General features: G+C 44.6%; 1 protein-coding gene across 1 annotated transcript in view; it reads right to left on the reverse strand.

Moving 5' to 3' along the window:
* LOC146813102 (putative DBH-like monooxygenase protein 2) overlaps positions 1-19,379 on the reverse strand; it is a 100,859-nt gene extending 81,480 nt beyond the window's left edge. The window contains exons 1-2 of the mRNA XM_085620078.1: positions 19,029-19,379; positions 6,036-6,182 (exon numbers count right to left, since the gene is read on the reverse strand). Of these exons, the coding sequence (XP_085476204.1) occupies positions 6,036-6,182; positions 19,029-19,349 (468 nt within the window). The 5' untranslated portion in view covers positions 19,350-19,379. The remainder of the gene's footprint in view (positions 1-6,035; positions 6,183-19,028) is intronic.
* Between the last annotated feature and the right edge of the window lie 346 nt (positions 19,380-19,725).

Consider the following 19,725-nt stretch of genomic DNA (forward strand, 5'->3'; position numbering starts at 1 on the left):
AGTATTTTTCAAAACTTGATTTGAGAAACGCTCATCAGGTTAGGCTTCAACCCAATTGCAGACATTATACGTCATTCATAACTTCTGATGGCACATTGCAATTTAGTAGACTCATGTAGAAAGCTGGCTCTGTATATACTATAGCAAATGTAGGTATAGTGTGCACAGAATCCAGTGGAACCCCAAGGGTAGGAAGAGGTAAAAGTAGGTTGCACCTTACTCTTTTTGTGGTAGTGTGGGCAAGCAGTAAGGCTTAAACAGAGGGTATCCAGCTTACCCACAGATGTTACCCACAGCTTGAGTAACCCCAAAATGACTAATGGGGTCAGGGGGCCTAACTTTCTATTTGGCAAGGGGGTAGTCAACCATGCCAAGGACAGTGCTGCCATGAAGGCTAACACCCAGCAGAGGCTATTGACAGCCGTCAATGCCCAGAGCCACACCTTTACTCTTCACTGGTAGGTGAAGTGGCTACCTTAAAGGCTTCTTTGGGTTCTGGCAGCCTATCTGCTGTTTTAGGGTAGGGGCACTACACTTTGTAGTGAACACCCTTCTTCCACCCTCTGTTCTGTCAGCTGAGGAGCCACCAACTCAGGCTGGACAGTTGCCTGACTAGTCCGGTCTTTGTTGGCTAGGGAGGACTTCACCAGTGCCAATTTGAGTTATCCTTACTGGGATAGATCTCCCTGGCCCAGTGGTTTGCCTTCTAGGACCTGGGTCTACCAGATACTGATGCACCTTTGTACCAATGCAATTACTTAATGTGTATTCTTTCATACAGAAATTACACAGACCATCATAATATTGCACTTTACTTCCAGTCAACCAGCCTCCTAGGGCCCGATTCACAAAAGTAATCGGGGACAAAATCCTAAACTTACTACTTTTGGTATTCACAGAAGGCATTTAGTAGTAAAGTGAGAAATCCTAACTTTACTACTAAATCTCTTGTGAATACCAAAAGTCGTAAAGTTAGGTTTGTCTCAGTTTAGTAGTAATAAAGTTAGGAATCCTAAAACTGCTACTAAATGCCTTCTGTAAATACCAAAAGTAGTAAGTTTAGGATTGTGTTTCAGATAAGTTCTGTGAATCGGCTCCCTAATGTTTTCATTGAGTAGTCTACATATTCCACTCAGGGCTGACTTTTTTTAGCCTCCCTAAATCTAATTCTATACTCTTCAACAGGGAGTCCAAACCCCTCAACCAGGGTGCCCTTCATGAGTCCATAGGACTGCTTCTGCCCCACTAAGGGTCAGAGGTCTGTCTCTGCACTTACCAGAAAACAGTTACCAAATGAACGCTCCCCAGTGAGTTTACTTCACCCTTCTGACTTCTCAAACCCTCTCAAAGGCTGTGAGCCACTTGGTGATATCACCATCCTCAAATTTAGGGACAAACTCTTTGGAGATTTTGGGATCGTAGGATCCTTCTTTTTTTTTTTTAATTGTTTTAATTGCTGCCACTATTGATGGGTCATAGGCCCAATTCTGCTCTTTCTTTTACTAGAGCCAGGAGTCTGGTCTCTAAGTCTAATCTTTTGGTCCACCTGGCAAGCAGGAAGTCCTCTTCATTGAGGCTGTCCTCAATCTTCAGTAGCACCTGATCCACCTGGGTGGGATCTAGGTACTGAGAGGTTTACTCTTGGTATCAGGGCCACTGGGGCCCTTTTCTCCCTATGAGGGGGTAGTTATTCTCACCCCCTCCCTCTACTTCTTCATCTGAGAGGTTTTCACCATTTTCAGAAGGATGGTCCTTACCATACCCTTTCAACAGCTCCTGGAGCTTTTGTTTGCGTAGAGACCTTAGCTTCCTAAATTCTAAGTGGAGATAAGGGGTGAGGTTGAGCTCCTCAACCTGGTTCTCTATTCCATTGTGGTTTTCTTCAATAACTGCTGGGTTCTTGTTAAGAGACTAACAAAAAAGTTCTATCCCCCCCTTATCCCCAACTAAAATGAGATTTTTATTTTTCTAAAATTCTTAAGGGACTTACCCAATGCCCTAACAAGATTTTTAGAAGTTTAGAGAAAGAAAGAAAAAGATCAATTCAAAAATCATAATTCTAAAGGCAATTTACGAGTTCCGTCGTGTGATCATGTGTAACCAAGTTATTTAACAAATGCCAAGTTGTATATCCCACCGCTGATCCACCAATGTAGAAAGATGGATCTGTAAATACTTGACTAAAATGAGGTATAGTGTGCACAGAGTCCAGTGGATGCCCAAGGGTAGGCAGAGGTAAAAGTAGATAGCACCTTACTCTCCCATTTGTGGTAGTGTGGGCAAGCAGTAAGGCTAGAGGGTAGTGTTAAGCATTTTTTGTACACACTCAAACAAATGATTTCACACGCTCAAAGACTGAACTCAGACCAATTTGTTTGTATAAAAAATATTAAGGGTGGCACAATAAGTGCTACAGCCCTTAGAGTCCTTCCCTGGTTACAGGGCCCTTGTGCCCATGGTACTTTATACAAGGGTCTGATATGTGGCCAGAGAGGTGCCAAATGGGGGCACATGGTACAGTTTTGGGAAAGAACACAGGCTCTGGTAACCTGATTGACTTGATATGCCCTGGGTCTCTGCCAAAGTGCATCTGTAGTCTAGCAAAAAGTGGTGTGGTTACTGCAACAGAAACCCAGCTTCCTACAACTCCTTCGGTCTTTGTTCTGCTGCCGGCATCTTTCAGTGAGTCATCACGAACATCCTGAAGGGTAATGATAAGTTGTATTTTTATAGTATGATATCCTGATCTTTAGGAAGGATGTAGCAGAGCACAGTAAGCATTTGGTGAAAGTGTTGTCAAAGTTAAGTGATGTTGGTATCACGTTACATAGAGAAAAATGTGTTTGGCACACAGGAAGTTGATTTAGGCCATCGCATCACCAGTGAGGGGATTACACCTGAACAAAATCTATTGAGTGCCATCATGCTTATGCAGATGCCGCCAAAGAGCAATTAAGGTACTTTATGCGTCTAGTGGAGTATTACTCCAAGTTTGTGCAGGATTCTGCAATGAAACTTGAGTCTCAGAGAACTATTGTGCAAAGGGAGGAAATGTGATTGGACATTAAAGCAACAAGAGGCATCTATGATCATCAGGGACAATATAGCTCATGCGGTTGTCCTGGCACCATTTCAACCTAATGAAAAGACCATATTGACTTTTGATGCCAGTGCAGTGGGGTTTGGGGCTGTCTTGGCACAAGTGCATGGAAAATTGGAAAAGACAGTTGCTTTTGCCTCAGGGTCATTGACAGAGGCGGACAGGAATTACTCAGTCAGAGCCTTAAGCATTGGTTGCAGCTTGGGCGGCAGGACAATACAAAGTGTTTTTATGGGGTGGAGTTTTCACTCAGGACAGATCACAAGCCTCCTGCGATTGTTGGCGCTGGATGGTACCAAGAACTGCTCAGGAAGGTTCGCTCGCTTAGCGTCAGGTTACAAGAATACAGCTGCAGAGTGCAGTTTGTGCCAGGGTGGAGGAACGATGTCGCATATAGCCTATCTAGGTTACCTGAGAACAGTGTTGGTGATTTTGACATTCGGTGTGAAGTGGTGGCCAGTTTGGAAAATTGTATGGAAGGAATGGAAAGTTCAGTTTCTAATGAAAATTGGATCGAAAGTATGCACAGTAATGACACTTCAAGGCATGGTGAAACTTATAACAGGGGTGGGAAGGAGGAAGAGTACCATTCTTGTGGCATTGAGGCCCTATTTTAAAGTCATAGATGAGTTATCTATTCATAATGAGGAGCTGTTGATATGAGGGGAGAGTTTTACCGCCCTTCTCCATACGAGACGAGTTGATCGGATTGGCACATGAAGGGCACTTAGGCCAAACACTAAGTACCAGAAGAATTAAAGAAAACTTTTGGTGGCCGTTTATGGACAAACTGATTAAAGAATGGGTGAAAAACTAAAATTTGCAAGTAATCTGAAAAGAGACTGAGTGGGGGTTGGCAGAACAAATGAAGAACACATTGAGTCAGGAGAGGTATGGGAGAAAGTCTGTCTTGATTTTACAGGGCCATTTAATTGCTTTCACGCCTATGAACGGTATGCTGCAATTATAGTGGATGTAAAATCAAGGTGGGTTGAGGTTGTCATTATGAAGTAGATTCCCACAGAGGCTACTATAAATCTTTTGAGAGGAGATTTTAGATTGAAAGGTGTTCCTATGATTATCCTCACTGATAATGGGACTCAACTAACGTCTTTGGAAGTGGAGGATTTCTTTAAAAAAACAGGAATCAGGCATGCGTGTACTTCACTATACAATTCAAGGAAATTAGTTGTGTGACAGGCTGAACAAAATTGTGAAGGGTATTATGCAATTGGCATGTACCGCTGGGGAGAGAGTCCAAAAAACTGAAATAAATGTTGCGGGCATATTGTACCACCATACTTGTTGGAACTGGGAAAAGTCCCTTCGAGGAGATGAGGCAGATGTCCGGCACTGAATGTTCCTACATGGATGCGCAAAAGTACAGCGGGAGATAAGAGTATGGGGAAGAGACCAGGTCAAGGGAGATTTATTCAGGTGGGTGATTGTGTGAAGGTCAAGCCAGGAGGAGTGGGAAGAGGTTTGTCAAAATTCTGGGGCCCATATAAAGTAAGTAAAGTGGGAGGCGATTGGGTCAGACTGGAAAATAGCCAAACTTGAAGTCTGAGGAGTGGCTTTGTATCAGATGAAAGGTACAGGTGGGGAGGGGTTTCAGGAGATGGTTGATAATTATATACCGAGTTAAGGGGTGAGGAGAATGGTGAATTACTGTCTGAAAATGTGAGAAAGAGGAAAGAATGTGGGTGTTCCTCAGGCTGTCACCAATCAGCAGGAGGAGCCAGGACAAGGAGAACTCCTGCATATTTGAGTGATTATGTCTGTAGTTAATCATTTATGGCTTCTAAATATACTGTGGTGTATGTAATGTGTGCATCTTCCATGGTTGCCGCTTCTGGTTTGTGTGTACCTTGTTCTTTTCCTGCATGTCTTTTCCTTTAGATGCTTCTGGTTTGTTTTCGTACTTTCCCGTGTAGTGTTTTATATCTTATTTTTGTTCAAGTTCTCATATGATCAGTTTTTGCATTCTTATTTAATGTTCATTTTTGTTGCATACTTAATTATGCCTCTGTGGTTCAGTTATGTAACTCATTTGTTTTCTTAATGTAAAGAGAGGAGATGTGTTATACTCTGAAATTGCTTTTGAGTATGAAATCACTGGGATTTGAATGGGTGAGCCAGCCGGTGACAATTGTATTTATGACTGTGCCTGGCTGGAGGTGTGCCATTTCGCTGCCTGTTACTGAGCTGGAATAAGATTATTCATCACAGTCCCGCAGAAAGTACCAGACTTCAAAGATTTGACATGGGGCCTCTGAAAATCAATCAGATGACATCATATTGAAAATGACCTGCTGGAGGGGAAAGCACAACATTGAGAGAAAATCCTCCAGAAACGTTTCTAAGTATGAAGGGAAAATGTTGGCCAGGGCCTCCCGTTTACTGTATGCGAACAGGACTCCATCACGGTCAACCCCAACCTCCACTTTGTCCTGGTCAAGCACAACCAGACGTCCCAGGTTGTCGTTACATGTTTTTAAGCACTATAAAATGGTAAATCTTCATAAATTCTTATCTCCAGTTTCCTAAGTTGGATTTATCATTTAGGTGTCATTTTAATTATTTAAAAAAAAAAAAACAGTTTATGAAATGGGGTTTGATTTGTGTTTTGTGTCTTAGCTATTTATTGTGTTGTTTTTAAATGCTTTGCATACCTGTCTCCAGAATTAAGCCTGCCTGCTCACAGCCAGCTACTATGGGCTGAGCCAGGGGCTAATGTATCGAGATCTTGTCAGGCCTTATATTGCAGGGGTGGCCTTATTGCTAGCGGTAGGTCCATACCTACCCCTACAAGTGATCCATCCTCTAACACTGCATAAAACACAGTTTGGATTCATCATAACCACTCAGGAGAACACCACAGGCTGATCACGGTTTGGATGGGCAGCCATAGCACAACCATGCCATAACCACTTACCGTAATATCAACATCAAAGGGGTCACATGTTCTGAACTTGCGGCTGAACCTCATGGTTGTACTGGTTCCATTTTCAGACAATGAAAGAAGTTTGTAGTTCTGCATGGTATCCCGTGCCGGGGTAACTCTTCCAACGGCATGGTAGTCCTAAAAACAAGCACAAGTCGTAGTTTATCTTGCAGTGCATTGATGTAAGCCTGACCTCAAACCCAGATAGCAAAAGCAGACAGGCTTAAGTTAATGAAAATCTGAAAAGCATTTAAAGGTACCAAAACAGTTAAAATGTCCAAGGCACAACACAACAAAGCGACTTTAATTTATAAAAATATTAATGAAAAGGACAAAACAAAACCAAACCAAGGGAACCAGAAGTATGAATTTTCAATGATTTCAATGGAAAAAACGCCACGAAAGACTGAAGCGCCAATGACAGTCAGTAGTCGCGGTCGTCATCTCACTACATTACACATTTATGCAACAGATGATCATTAACCATCTGTGCGCAACAAACCATAATTTAGTCGCAGAGTTTCAACGGGAGACTATTCATGTTGTATCAGCCTTCATCCATCTGGCAGATTTTAAACCAGTTGCCACTGTTTGAAGTATACCATGATGCCATCACGTTTTAGCTGAGGGCTACTGCGCATGGATTAACTGACATTTGTTCCTGTCTAAACATCACTTTTCAACTAGTTATGTATACAGGAGTCTACTAGATGTTAACCTACTAATCTTCCTAAGAGGATTGAAGATTAAAAAAGTTACTGTAATCCAACCAGCCCACTCTTGTATACGCGGAGGTCCCTCCGACCCGGGCAGATTATTTGAAGTTTGAGTCTGATGTAGAATAAACACTCGATCATATATGTTTCTATAACAGGGAGCCCAACATGTCAGACGCAGCTTACGGAGGCTGGGCTGGCATGGAGAGGACCTTTGGAATAAAGTGAACTCAGGATGATTTGTGACTGCACAAAATAGAAGATAAAAAGGCAGCTCTGGTCTTCTCCATAGAATTCCTTCGACACAGAAATGCTAATATATGACTTATCAGTGTATGCCTCACAAAAACGCCTGGTGAATCGAGAAAAAACAGGAAAGAAATCCTCCATGATAAAACCACTAAAGTATAATACTCCACACATGTAACAAACTCACAGCAAGCAGCAGGGAGCGGTGCACTCAGCACTCACGCTGCTGGGGCAGGAGCCATGGAGGCACTGAGAGCGTTATATGGGAGCCATTACCTCGAGGTGAGTACACCTGGAACGCCTGTACATTGGGAGGGTTACATTTGGAGTGTCTTTGGGTTACATAATTTATTAAGTGCTATCTTTAATGATAAATAAATTAAATGATCTGCAAATTGTATTGGTTTATTTTCGTTATTTTTAAGTAACCTCTAATTTGATAAATTCCCTTTTGCTCGCTCCCAGCAACATGAACGCTTGTGGATGCCTATTAACATGTACAAGTAAACACATTTAATTTAATTATTTTTTGTGACATTCTTTCCACATTTATTTCACAAGAGTTCATTGCAATTGCACTGCTTGCCACGGCGCACCCAAGATTTAATGTAGCTTTTTTTCAAATTTGCAGCAAACATTACAATGCGGTAACACCACACCAGTACTGTGCAATTACGAGTAGAGCCCCAAGGAATGGGGAATTACAACGCGAGACCACATTTACCGGTATTTAAACCACATGGCATTCCCGATTGCATACGTTTTAGTGCATGCATTCACCACCGCCTGCTTTGTGCAGGTGGTAAGTATGTTGTAACCTGTCTGTGGGGAGCAAGGGAAGGAAGGGGGGGGGGGGGGGGGGGGGACTAGGTTCTGCTAGTGATCACATTTTCCATAGGTTTTATAAAAAGTGAAACAAACCTATTTTTGCCTCAAATATAGTGTCGGCGTCCATCTGAACAGTAGAAAATCCATGTAATCGACTGGTTTTAAAGTTTGGCTTGAGGCACATATCTTTGGCGCCTGCTTGAAAAATGTTGAACATAGCACGGTGGCAAAATTAAATTCCTCTGTTTTCTCAGCTACCCATGACTGGACTTTTGCATCTTTCATTATTTATTTGGCGTGAACTTGATCCCACCGCAGGAGAAACGCGCATTCAGTGTCTAGCCCCGTTGTGTTGCACCTGTGACGCAACAGGCGCACAATGTGGAGGTCATGTGACCGTAAACTAATAAAGAGGGTCGCGCACGTACGTAAGCCAGTAGGGCTACGACGTCGAAAACAGCAATATATATCACTCGGCTCCTGTGTGGTTATTGCCCCCATGTCCTGCTCTACCGCACTAATAGTAAGCCTGTTGTTGGTTGCGCTGCGGCCCCGACAACACAACATAGACCCTTAGAGAACAGCAGGCTGGCCAGCTGACCCTTCGCAAAGGCCAGCAGCGAGAGAAACAAGCATTGGCATAGCCAATAGGTCTCACCTTTGGGGCTATAAGTGTTTAGTTATCCAGCACAATATCCTTGGTGCAACAACATCAAGTGTTGCATGACTAAACACTTATAAGGTCCCAAAGTAGAGACCTATTGGCTATGCCAATGCTTGTTTGGATATACCATAACATGTGTAATTGTAAAGCACACGTTCACCCCGAAAGAGGCTTCTTGGCGCTGAAGAACAGATGTTTGTCACCCAACTCAATGGTGCTACTTTTATCGACCTCAGAAAGGATGAGAGGCCGAGTGGACCCTGCTGTGGATGCATTAGTCCACTGAGCCACCAGACCTGGCTAGGATAACTTATCACCCTTTATAAATGTCGGGAATGGTAACTACTTAATGTACTTCATTGTTTAGTGTGAACAATGCGAATTTGCCAGAAAATAAACATTTGAGAGGAGAACAAAATTAACCTTTATTAGTCGAGTAACGCATTTTTACTTGCAGTGTTCATCTAAGCCAGGGGCATCCAAGGTGTTTTTTTTTTTCTATTGTACAACACAACCTGGTTAAATTAACGCAGTCTTTCCCCAATAATCAGTTGTAGTTTCTAGTCATACAGATTCCATCTTAATTAAGTCACTGTTTGCTTGCATGTAACCTTTAGGCATCAAGTGCCTGCGTCCAGCGCAGCGAGAGGCCAGCAATGCTGATCAACGCTGTTGTACAAGGCATAAAATGCAAATGTTTGTGTGCTCTGGACTTGCTATCAAGATCCATATCTGCTAATGACAAGCATTTGCAATGCAAATAGGTCTCGCATTTGTGAGTTAGATCTATTGACGTTGTAAATGGCAATTTCTTTACCTACACGTTTTATTTTTGGAGTGAATGTATGTAGAATGCAAAATCCCTTGGAAAGGTCCTGCACTTTATAATAAATATATTGAAAAAGACGCAGTGTGGATTGTGTCAATTGCTTGGCACGTACCTCATGGGTGAAGTGTTGCCACACATGCACGCTGCGGTGCTTTAATAATGCGAAACTCATTAATAAAAGTAGTGCTTACAGACTAAACAATGCGATCGCTTTCGGAGCATGTGAATCTGAATCCCGGCTTCTTTCATTTTCTGGACTATTTGACTCACTATCCTGCGTCTTGGTTATCGCCAAAACACTGGTAGGCAATTAAGTTTCCCAACGGTGCGGGGGCAGGTGGGCTTCGGGGTTACATGAAAAATGTATTCATTGCCTAGTTGTCAAAGGTCGCCTGGTGCTATTAGTTAAAAGAGTGCAGATTTCATTAAGGTATTAAGAGTACTTTACTCGCATCTATGAGGAAATCGACATTAACTAAACAAAAAGCGTGTCAGTTTTTACACTGTTTTAGACAGTACTGGTTGCTTAGTTTCATTGCATTAATTTTTGTATTTAATCTTTTACACAGCATCCAAAGTAGGTTACCTAACCCCAAAGCCCCGAGTTGTTAAATGACCCATAGAAGGGAGTCTTTAACAGTTGAGCAAATGTGTCCAAATGTAGTTTTGGTAGTGCCATGGAATGATCAGCCAATGAGGTACGCGAGGAGCAGTTATTTAACTACACGTTCAAAACGTACGGTATTGTGGCTGTTTGTACCCAACCACCTCTTTGAATGAGTTTATTAACAGAGGTTCATCTACCAGACAGTGATCACAGAGGGGCGACTAAAGCACAGAACAAAATGTATTCATTTATCCGGAGTGTGAAGGCACCCGGAAGACTTCGGTGCCTGCCCAGAGAGGCTAGGGATCCTAGCGCTTCTACAGACTCTGCCGTGCTCCTCTGCACCAGCAGGGCACAGCTCAGAATCTGCCGCTTCTGCTAATAGGTGAGGTGGAGGAGGTTGGGGCATGCGGGAGTTGCCGGCAGATTTCCAGGTTATTGAAAGTGACGATTGACGTGAGGCAATGGAGACTGACTGTCTGTCTGCACCAATCTACTTTTCTACCATCTACCGGGCTCACTGTCATGTATCCATTTATCTGTTTGTTAGAGGTGCGCAAGCCAATACATTAATTAGCAGGTAGAGCCAGCCGGAGAAGAGCCAAGCGTATACGAGCCAGTGGGCGAGACGTGAAAATGATCGGCATGTTAATCATACAGTAAACATGTAAATGTCTCTTCAGAATTCACAAAAGTGCATTTCTTTAGCACATCACCTCAGTACACAAGATGATAGCACTGAATTGAGAGGAAGTTATTAAAAGTGCTTTTTTAATGCACGAGTTAACACTGCCGCTCCTCCTGCCCGACAACAATGCCATTTGTGAACGAAGAGGCGTCAGTTGCCATGCATACCCCGAATGTTGCCTAGAGTCTTCTTATATTTAGAGTAACATTAAAATCTAGTTCATTAAACCAGAGAAGTTTTTGTACAGCACGCATCTTGAACACGCATATTTCAAGGTGGCAATACTAAAGATGAAAACAGAAGTGCCGGCAGGCAAGTAAACACGAACTAGAGTGGGGGGGAGGGGCAGGGGAGGTTGAAAAGTCAGACTGAGGGAGGGCGCGATTGGGTTGGGAGACAGGGAAGCAAATAGTGTTAGGAGTAAAGGGGCCAATAGCTGTGGAAGGACACAAATGATGAATGAGGAGGGACTAGCAAGCCTCAAACCAATCGGAAGGCAGCATTTAAGACAAAAGTAAATGGGCAGAGAGTGGGTTGAGCTTCCACACTATAGTATATGCTGCATGACTCGCAAAGCAATGGCAGCGCATTTGTGCTGCAACGCTAGGCGAGACCTAAAAATGCAGGGCCTTGGGTGGCAATCGAGGAGAGTGAAACGTTCTTTTTGTAGTTCAGGGGAAGGATTAACCCGTGGGCTGCCAGTTTGTTGGTAATGAGATGCCAGGCAGCCAGCCAGCCTGCATGTTTTGTTACTTCTTCATAACGACTATAGGGGGTTTAATGCAGTCAATCAACATGCCACACAAGTATCCCCGGTAGGAGACATTGGAGCCACGCGGGAAGACATTTTATGCAGCCATCTTGAAAATGATGCATCCAACAAAAGGGTGACATTCAATACAGACTCATTTTATTCAATAGTTAGGTAACAGTAAAACTAGTCTCTGGGCTCAGTGTTAGAATGGGTTTTCAAACAGTTGTTTCAGACTCATAGGCAAGCCGAATCCGACCACTACGCCAGGCATGCTATTAAGTTAAGAAAAAGCAGAAGACAACAAGCATTGGCCGTGCAGGAAACCAGCATTGGCCGCAAAAGTGAAACTGATGAAAAGTAAAACTATTGAAGAGCGATCGCGCGGCCTGCTGCAGTATACAGATGGGGGGGGGGGGGGTGGCAGGGGGGAGAAGGAGGCCAGCAGAGTGACGCGATCTGTGGTTGGGGAGGGAATTGAAGGACAGAGGCACTCAAGGGGGGGGATTGAAGCGCGCACATGCACTTAAGCTCTAGGCCGGCCATGGCAGCATCTGGTAGCACTTTTACCCTTTACTAAAAGTCGAGCAAGCAGTGCATGCGCAGCTCTAGGCTCGACCTAAAAATACTGCTTGGCGACTCATGTTCAGTGAAGTTGTCCCTTGAGAAGCTACCAGAGCGCATCGACCCCTCACTGTTCTGAGGACCCGGCAGACACCTGGTTTGTATCGCCCCCTGGTGGAATACAGCTCCCAAGCTCCACCCACTGTCTTATTTGAGGCAAATGAGATAGAAAATGATGCAGCACGTGACCCGGGACATCAACCTGACTTCAAGGCGGCCTTTTAAAGTTCTAGTAGAGAGGCCTTTGAAGCTCTTGGAGAAAGTCCACTGAATTTCCTGTCCAACCGGTTGTTCGGCATGACCGCATCATGTTAAGCGCTCAAAACCTGAAATCCCTTCAGAGTTAATCGGTTTTCTCGACTACCCTTAAACTGGTCAACATGAATTTTGATCCTGTGTCGCCTCGCATCTTTTTTTCACTACCAGGGCCCTCTAGGCACTTTCTGCCGTCATTTTCTAAACTGCACTTTTCTATGCATTCCCCTAAACCAGAGGTGATGTTTGCCAAGGGCTGTTCTGGAAAGCAGTCAGGCTTTCTTGAAATCGACCGCATTGTTCTATTAAGATTGTGTGCCACCAATGCACACTGCAAATACACAGGTGCCCCTGCACTTACCGTAAATAGGTAGTATGAGCGGATCAAGGTGATACCCACCGTTCACAACGTATGCTCCCGCCATAGCCCCCCTCCCCCCAGCTCAGTCAGAATCGGGGACTTCAGCACACAAAACTGGAATTTATCAGCTAAAGCAGTACTCCGGTTCAACACACTGCCTTCTGTGAGGCAAACACACAAACAGCGCAACGCTTTAGAGTAATGAAAGCAGTGACCAACAATCACTAGGACATGGCCTGACGTGAAGGCAAACGTTTTAACAACGCTTTCCAGTAATTAAATTCTAGACTTTTGTAGCCTTCAAAGAAAGTCTCTTGAATTTCCAGTCTAACAAGCTGGCTGGTACTACAGGAAACATTTCCTGTCTAACAGGTTGGCGCGAGTCACATTAAACTTTCAGCGCTGAAAACCTGGAAAGGTTTCACATTGATGACAGTGCACTGCAGCTACCATTGTGGAATCCTCTATTCTTGCGTGGTTGCAGTCTTCGCCCCGGTCCTCTTCTCCCCCTGCGTGGTTGCCCTCTTCGCCCTGGTCCTCTTCTCCCCTTGCGTGGTTGCCCTCTTCGCCCCGGTCCTCTTCTCCCCGGTCCTCTTCTCCCCTTGCGTGGTTGCCCTCTTCCTCCGGTCCTCTTCTCCCCTTGCGTGGTTGCCCTCTTCCCCCCCGGTCCTCTTCTCCCCTTGCGTGGTTGCCCTCTTCACCCCAGTCTTCTCCCCTTGCGTGGTTGCCCTCTTCGCCCCTGCTCCACAGCACACTGGCACATCAAGGGGAAACCAAAAATGAAGAAGGCGCATTGTTGCCTCTTAAAAGACATTACCATGAACTTGCTAACACTTATTAGCCAGCAATGTATGCTAACTCACTTCCAATCTATTAAATACAACCCTTTAAAAAATGTGGAAGCCAAAACAGTATTAAAAACACATTGTGTCAAACCTAAACCCTCACTGAGCACAGATGAAAAAAGAAAAGGAGATTTACTTGAGTCTCGGATAAGATAGAAGGCTCTACATCCCCTCAGCTGTAGCCTCATCCTTGGACACGGCCTTCAATGAAGCCAAAGAAACTCCCATCTCTCAAACAAAATGCTCTGTGACCTCTTCACCAAGAAGAGTAACATGGCCAGGATCCACAAAAAGTCCCAAACTTTATACCACACCAACAAAAATAACTTTCATGAGGAAGGGACACTGACACCCTTTAGCTAATCCGTGAAGCCCTTGGGATGCTCAATGCAAGAGTCTTACAAGGCCTTGTGGCTGGTGCTTCTTGACCTACCAACAGTGGTTGACGCAATAGACAACCAACCTCATAATAGCCCTGAAAACCACATGCAATCTGAGAAGCACACCAAGATCCATCAATGTCGCTGTGAAAAAAAAAAAAAGGACCATATTCAAGGCACGGCGATAACATTTATCGCCGCTTTAGCGGCAGGAAATTGCAGCTAAAGCGGCTATAATGGCCTTGATAATGTGCCCTAGAGAATTGCCATAGAAGCCCAGGTTCAGACCAGAACATGGGCTTCTATGGGAATTCTCTAGGGCATATCATCAAGCCCATTATCGCCACTTTAGCAGCAGTTTCCTGCCGCCAAAGCGGCGATAATGTTATCGCCGTTCCTTTATAATATGGCCCTGCATGATTTATGTCCCTTTAGGGACGGCTCTGCTTGTGAGACATGAACCTTTATCGTTTATTAAATATGATGCAGCTCTTCTGTCTAAAAGCTAACTGTACAAACTATGTATAGCAGGAAATCGGGTTACTTATTGAGGGGGATGAAACTTTACTCAAGCAGTAAACAATCTGTGAGGGTGAGGCAAAAGCTAATCCTGAATTAACCTGTGGCCAGCCCTCTTGCAGCTTGGCAATAGGTCTCGCATTTACGCTAGTTTTAGCTATTGGCATTGTAAATGACAATGCTTTTTATTTACGTTTTAAACACAAAAACAAAACAAAAAAAAAGACATTGGCATTTGCCATATCAATAGCTCAAACTCGCGTAAATGTGAGACCAATTGCATTGCATGTGCTTGTTATTTGTTTGGTAGGCACGGGGAGATTAAGTGATTTGTCCTGCATCTCAGGATATTGAGCTGATGCCAAGCTCTAACCTGGTTCCCCAGCTACAAAGTCGGTAGCTCTGACCGTTAGACCACATCCTCTGTCACATTATGGGAGTTCACTAGACCCATTTTTGCCTTCCAGGAGGTGGGGGCGGTGTGTTTTCTATAGCAGGGCCCTACGGTCAGAATGCAGCAATTTACAGAGAACCAATTCCTAGTAGCAAGCACAGAATAGAAAATGCGCAGCTCATGATCGCCCATTTTTTAGTGGATTTAACCCTCCGATTACTTATTGAAAAAGAGTTTAGGAGAGAAAGGCAGGGGAGGTCTTTTGAGATGTTCACTCTGGAAGCAATAAATAAAACGTAAACATTGAGTTGAAACACTGTCCTGAGAAATGGCATGTGCCCTTTTTATGAGTATTAAGTATGTGTGTGCGTACAGGTGTGTATACCTGTGTGCTTTATGTATAGTTTCGCAGCAGGTGCGTCTTAAAGATCACAAGGTGCAGGATGTAGAAGAGAAATTAAATGCAGGGGCAGGTTAAACCGTATTACTAAAACTAGGATGTGATGGGGGGCATGACCTGGGCACTTTACACTACAGCAAATCGCACTGCTGGTTTACACAATTTTTACTGTTTCAAGCACATCGATATGAAGTGATCTGCGCAGAATCTCACGATGTTCCCGGCAAAGCCATGATTGCACCGCAGATCTCCAGGTTCCCAACTCTGCTTCAAGACACTAGCCCGCGTCTACCATTTAAAACAACTCTGCCACTTGACAAACCTCGGGAGATCCGGTAACTGCAGAGAATTAACAAGTTAACTCCCAAAACGAAACACCATTTCCTCTGATGGCCAGGAATGTTTAGGTTCTGTGAAAGTCAAGTCCTATCCAGCAAGAACAATCCTGTACTACTTTTTTCCGATTCCAGTTCTCTCGCTGCACTCTAGCGCTCAAGTGCACAGTGTGTACTATATTTATAGCACTTTCCCATTTTGCGCATACCTTCTGAAACAAACAGAACTCAAACGTAGACTTATTTGTCTCAGTGTATAAACACTTTCTTTGATTTTCTGGGCCCGAATTACATGCACGGCCTGGGTGGTACTGATTTTTACTGAGGCGCTATTTTACATAAGTGCGATATTAAATAGGTGCGCTATATAAACAACACTGACTGAAAAGGCAGGCTGAGATCGAGCGCGCAAAAGTGAAAGCGTGTGGTGGGAGCACTCAAAAGTGAAGAGACGCCATGCATGTGCCAATGTGCTGTCCACGGTGGGAGCGCTCGAAAGCGAAGACACGACATGCGCGTGCCAATGTGCTGTCCGGGGGCAAGCGGATAGAAACGCCGTGAGCGTGCACATCTCCTGTCCCCCTTCGCCCACCAAACCAGGCGACCAGCGCATGCGCTGCATCGCTAGGCGAGACATAAAAAGGAGACAGGCTTAACTTAGAGGCAATATGTAAAGTAGTTATGCAGCACTTCAAACACGTAACAGTACAACACAAGAAAAATCCCATACCAATTTCGAAAAAGTTTTTTTTAAAGAAAATCCAAAGTTAAACCAGCATTGACATAGCCAATAGGTCTCGCCTTTGGGAGGTGTAAGTAGTTTGGCTGTATAAGAGAGTCCACAAGTCATAATTTGCAAAGTGTTCTGTAAATGAAATACAAGTACCCACCTGTAGCAGTTTACTTTTTAATCAGTCCAATATTTTAAGCCAGAGGTTTTTTTTTTTTAAACATGATCCTCTTGGTGCTCAAAGGGGTTTCAGAATCGTCTAATATGGATGGAGTCATAATTTCACGCCGTCTCATTCACTCTCCATACGGTCAGTATGGAAATCCTCGGGCCCAAAAACATTGGACTGGTTAAAACAATGGTCTTTAAAGGAGTGTTTTGGCACAGTCCCAAATTTACTAAAGTGGCAAACCTGGGAATGCGTCCAAATGCTACGCCTCCCCATTTGCGGTGTAACGAGGAGAAATATGTTTATTTCTCCTCATTTTCCCTCTTCCTACATGTGCTGCATTCTGCAGCACACAGAAAGGGTACAAAGCCTCAGGATTGTTTTCGTGCGGAAGGTGATCCTTTGCGCGCGACAGAGGGAAGAAATGCACCGTTTAATGTTAAATAAGGAGCAATCCTGCCCCCTCCCTTCCACGCAGTGCAACAATGTGGCTTGCTGTGTTAAGTTGCCTGTAAAGGTTATATATATGCACCTTACAAAAAGTACTTCACGAGCATGAGACCGGTGCAAGGCAGGCTCGCTCTGTTCAAGGATGGGAAGTCTTGTACTCTAACGTGTAAAGCGGATTTGAGATTTGTATGCGAAAAGACACTTTATTATAACTAATATATATGCCTTACATGACGAAGTGGTAGTTATGATACCTACCTAGGTGCCTTTGTATGCGACACGCTGCAGGTCTTATATAAGGCAATCCCATATCTACAGGTTTTCCTCTGGACAGATGTGGCTGTCCTATGGTTCTTGTCTGCTGCATAGAATTCCTTCGACACAGAAAGAAATGCTAATATATGACTTACCAATGGATGCCTCCCAAAAACGCCTGGTGAATTGAGAAAAAAACAGGACAGTAATCCTTCATGATAAAACCACTAAAGTATAATACGCCACATGTAACAAACTCACAGCAGGCGGCAGGGAGCGGTGCACTCAGCACTCACGCTGCTGGGGACAGGAGCCATGGAGGCACTGAGAGCGTTATATGGGGAGCCATTACCTCGAGGTGAGTACACCCGGAACACCTTTACATTGGGAGGGTTACATTTGGGGTGTTTACGTTACATCATTTAAATTAAGTGCTCTCTTTAGGCAAATTTTATTGGTTTATTTTCGTTATTTTTAAGTCATCTCTAGTTTGATTAACTCCCTTTTGCTCGCTCCCAGCACCATGGACGATTGTGGAGGCCTATTAACATGTATAAGTAAACACACTTAATGTAACAATTTATATTAGGTTTCTTTTCCAATTAACTTGATATTTTAAATTATTTTTGTGACATTCTTTCCACATTTATTTCACAAGAGTCGTTCATTGGAATTGCAGTGCTTGCCACGGCGCACCCAAGATGATGCAATGTAGCTTTTTTCGAATTCCGAATTGCACGGTAGCGGTCGGGTGTAAATCCGCACAGCAAAACAACATTACCATGTGGTAACACGACAGCAGTACTGTGCAATTACGAGTGGAACCCCAAGGAATGGGGAATTACAATGCGAGACCGCATTTACCGGTCTTTAAACCACATGGGATTCCCAATTGCATATGTTTTAGGGCATGCATTCACCGCCAGCTTTGTGCAGGTGGTAAGTGTATGTTGTAACCTGTCTGTGGGGAGCAGGGGAAGGAAGGGGGCTAGGTTATGCTAGTAATATAATTTTCGCCATATTTAATTAAGAGTGAAACAAGCCAATTTTTGCCTCAAATATAGTGTCGGCGTCCATCTGAACAGTAGAAAATCCATGTAATCGACTACTTTTAAAGTTTGGCTTGAAGCCCACGTCATTCACACCTACTCGAAAAATCTTTGACATAGCAGGGTGGCAAAGTGAAATTCCTGTTTTTTCAACTACCAGGCGCGCAACACCCATTGGGCTCACCGGGCTTCAGCCCCTCCCCCCCCCCCCCCCCCCGCCCCCCATGTGTGTCAGCCCGGCTGAGCCAGCCTCGCGGGCTGGCGTCCGTCTAATTGCAGCCGCACCCGAGTACGTCACAGGTCTTTAAAAGACCATTTACTCGTTAATGAGGCTGGTGTTGTGTTTTCACCCCTTCTACAGCCACTCTGCCTATGGCTGGAAGACTTAGTCCCCCCCTCCCCGAAATTTGGCTCTAGCTGTCCGCCTGTCAACTACCCATAACGGGCCAACATGAATTTTGATCCAGGGTCACCACTACTCTTTTCCATCACCGGGGACCTTTAGACCCGCTTTGCCTCCCTTTCATTATTTATTAAAGAGTTTTATAAACAGCGCGAACTTGACCCGAATCGGGTATCAGAGCGCTTTCAATAGCATTTTTTGTTAGGCACGGGGGAGATTAAGTGATCTACGCTAAGTCACAGGATGTTCAGGGTCATTGCCCAGACTCGAACCCAGGTCTTCAGATGCGAGGTGGACCGCCCTAGCCGGTAGGCCAACCCCGCTCCATGCTGTTGTCTGCATTCTCCTGAAGCAGAGGGGTGTCTGCAAAGGACTGCGTTCCGAAGAGAAGTCCGAGGTTAAGAGGTTGATTCACTGCATTTTAATATTAAGATTTTGAGCCACCAATCCGCACTTTAAATACAAAGGTGTCCTTGCACTTACCGCAAAATAGGTCGTTTGAGCTGACGAGGATGACACTCCACCAATCACAATGTCTGCTCCCTCCATGCCCCCGCTGGGGCTCAGTCCGAAGCCCACCCATCCGGTGGTCCGCATCTGAAGCTCAAACGTGATCTCTTCGGCAGTCTTGTTGAAGTCCCACCGCAGGAGAAACGCGCCTTCAGTGTCCAGCCCCTTAGAGAACCGCAGGCTGGCCGGCTGACCCACCGCAAAGGCCAGCAGCGAGAGGAAAAATACTGCTTGGCGACTCATGTCTGTGAAGTTGGCCTTACGGTAGTCCCTTGAGAGGCAACCAGAGAACATCACCCCCTCTCTGTACTGAAGACCCCTGCACACAAGCCTGCTATTTATCGCCCCCTGGTGGAATGCAGCTCCCAAGCTCCACCCACAGTCTTCTGTGAGGCGAATGAGATATAAAATGATGCAGCACGTGACCCGGGACATCAGCCTGACCTTAGGGCGGGCTCGTTTATAGTTCTTTCCAGCAGAGAGGCCTTGGAAGCTCTTTAAGAATGTCCATTGAACTCCCTTTCCACCAAGGTTGCCTGGAATTACGGTATCATTTTCAGCGCTCAAAACCTGGAATCCCTTCGCAGCGCTACCCGTAGCTGGTCAAAGTGAACTTTGACCCTGTGTCACCTCGCATAGGAGGGCCCTTTAGGCACTTTCTGCCCGCCGT

The sequence above is a fragment of the Triturus cristatus genome, chromosome 7 (assembly GCF_964204655.1).
Source record: "Triturus cristatus chromosome 7, aTriCri1.1, whole genome shotgun sequence".
Classification (NCBI taxonomy): domain Eukaryota; kingdom Metazoa; phylum Chordata; class Amphibia; order Caudata; family Salamandridae; genus Triturus; species Triturus cristatus.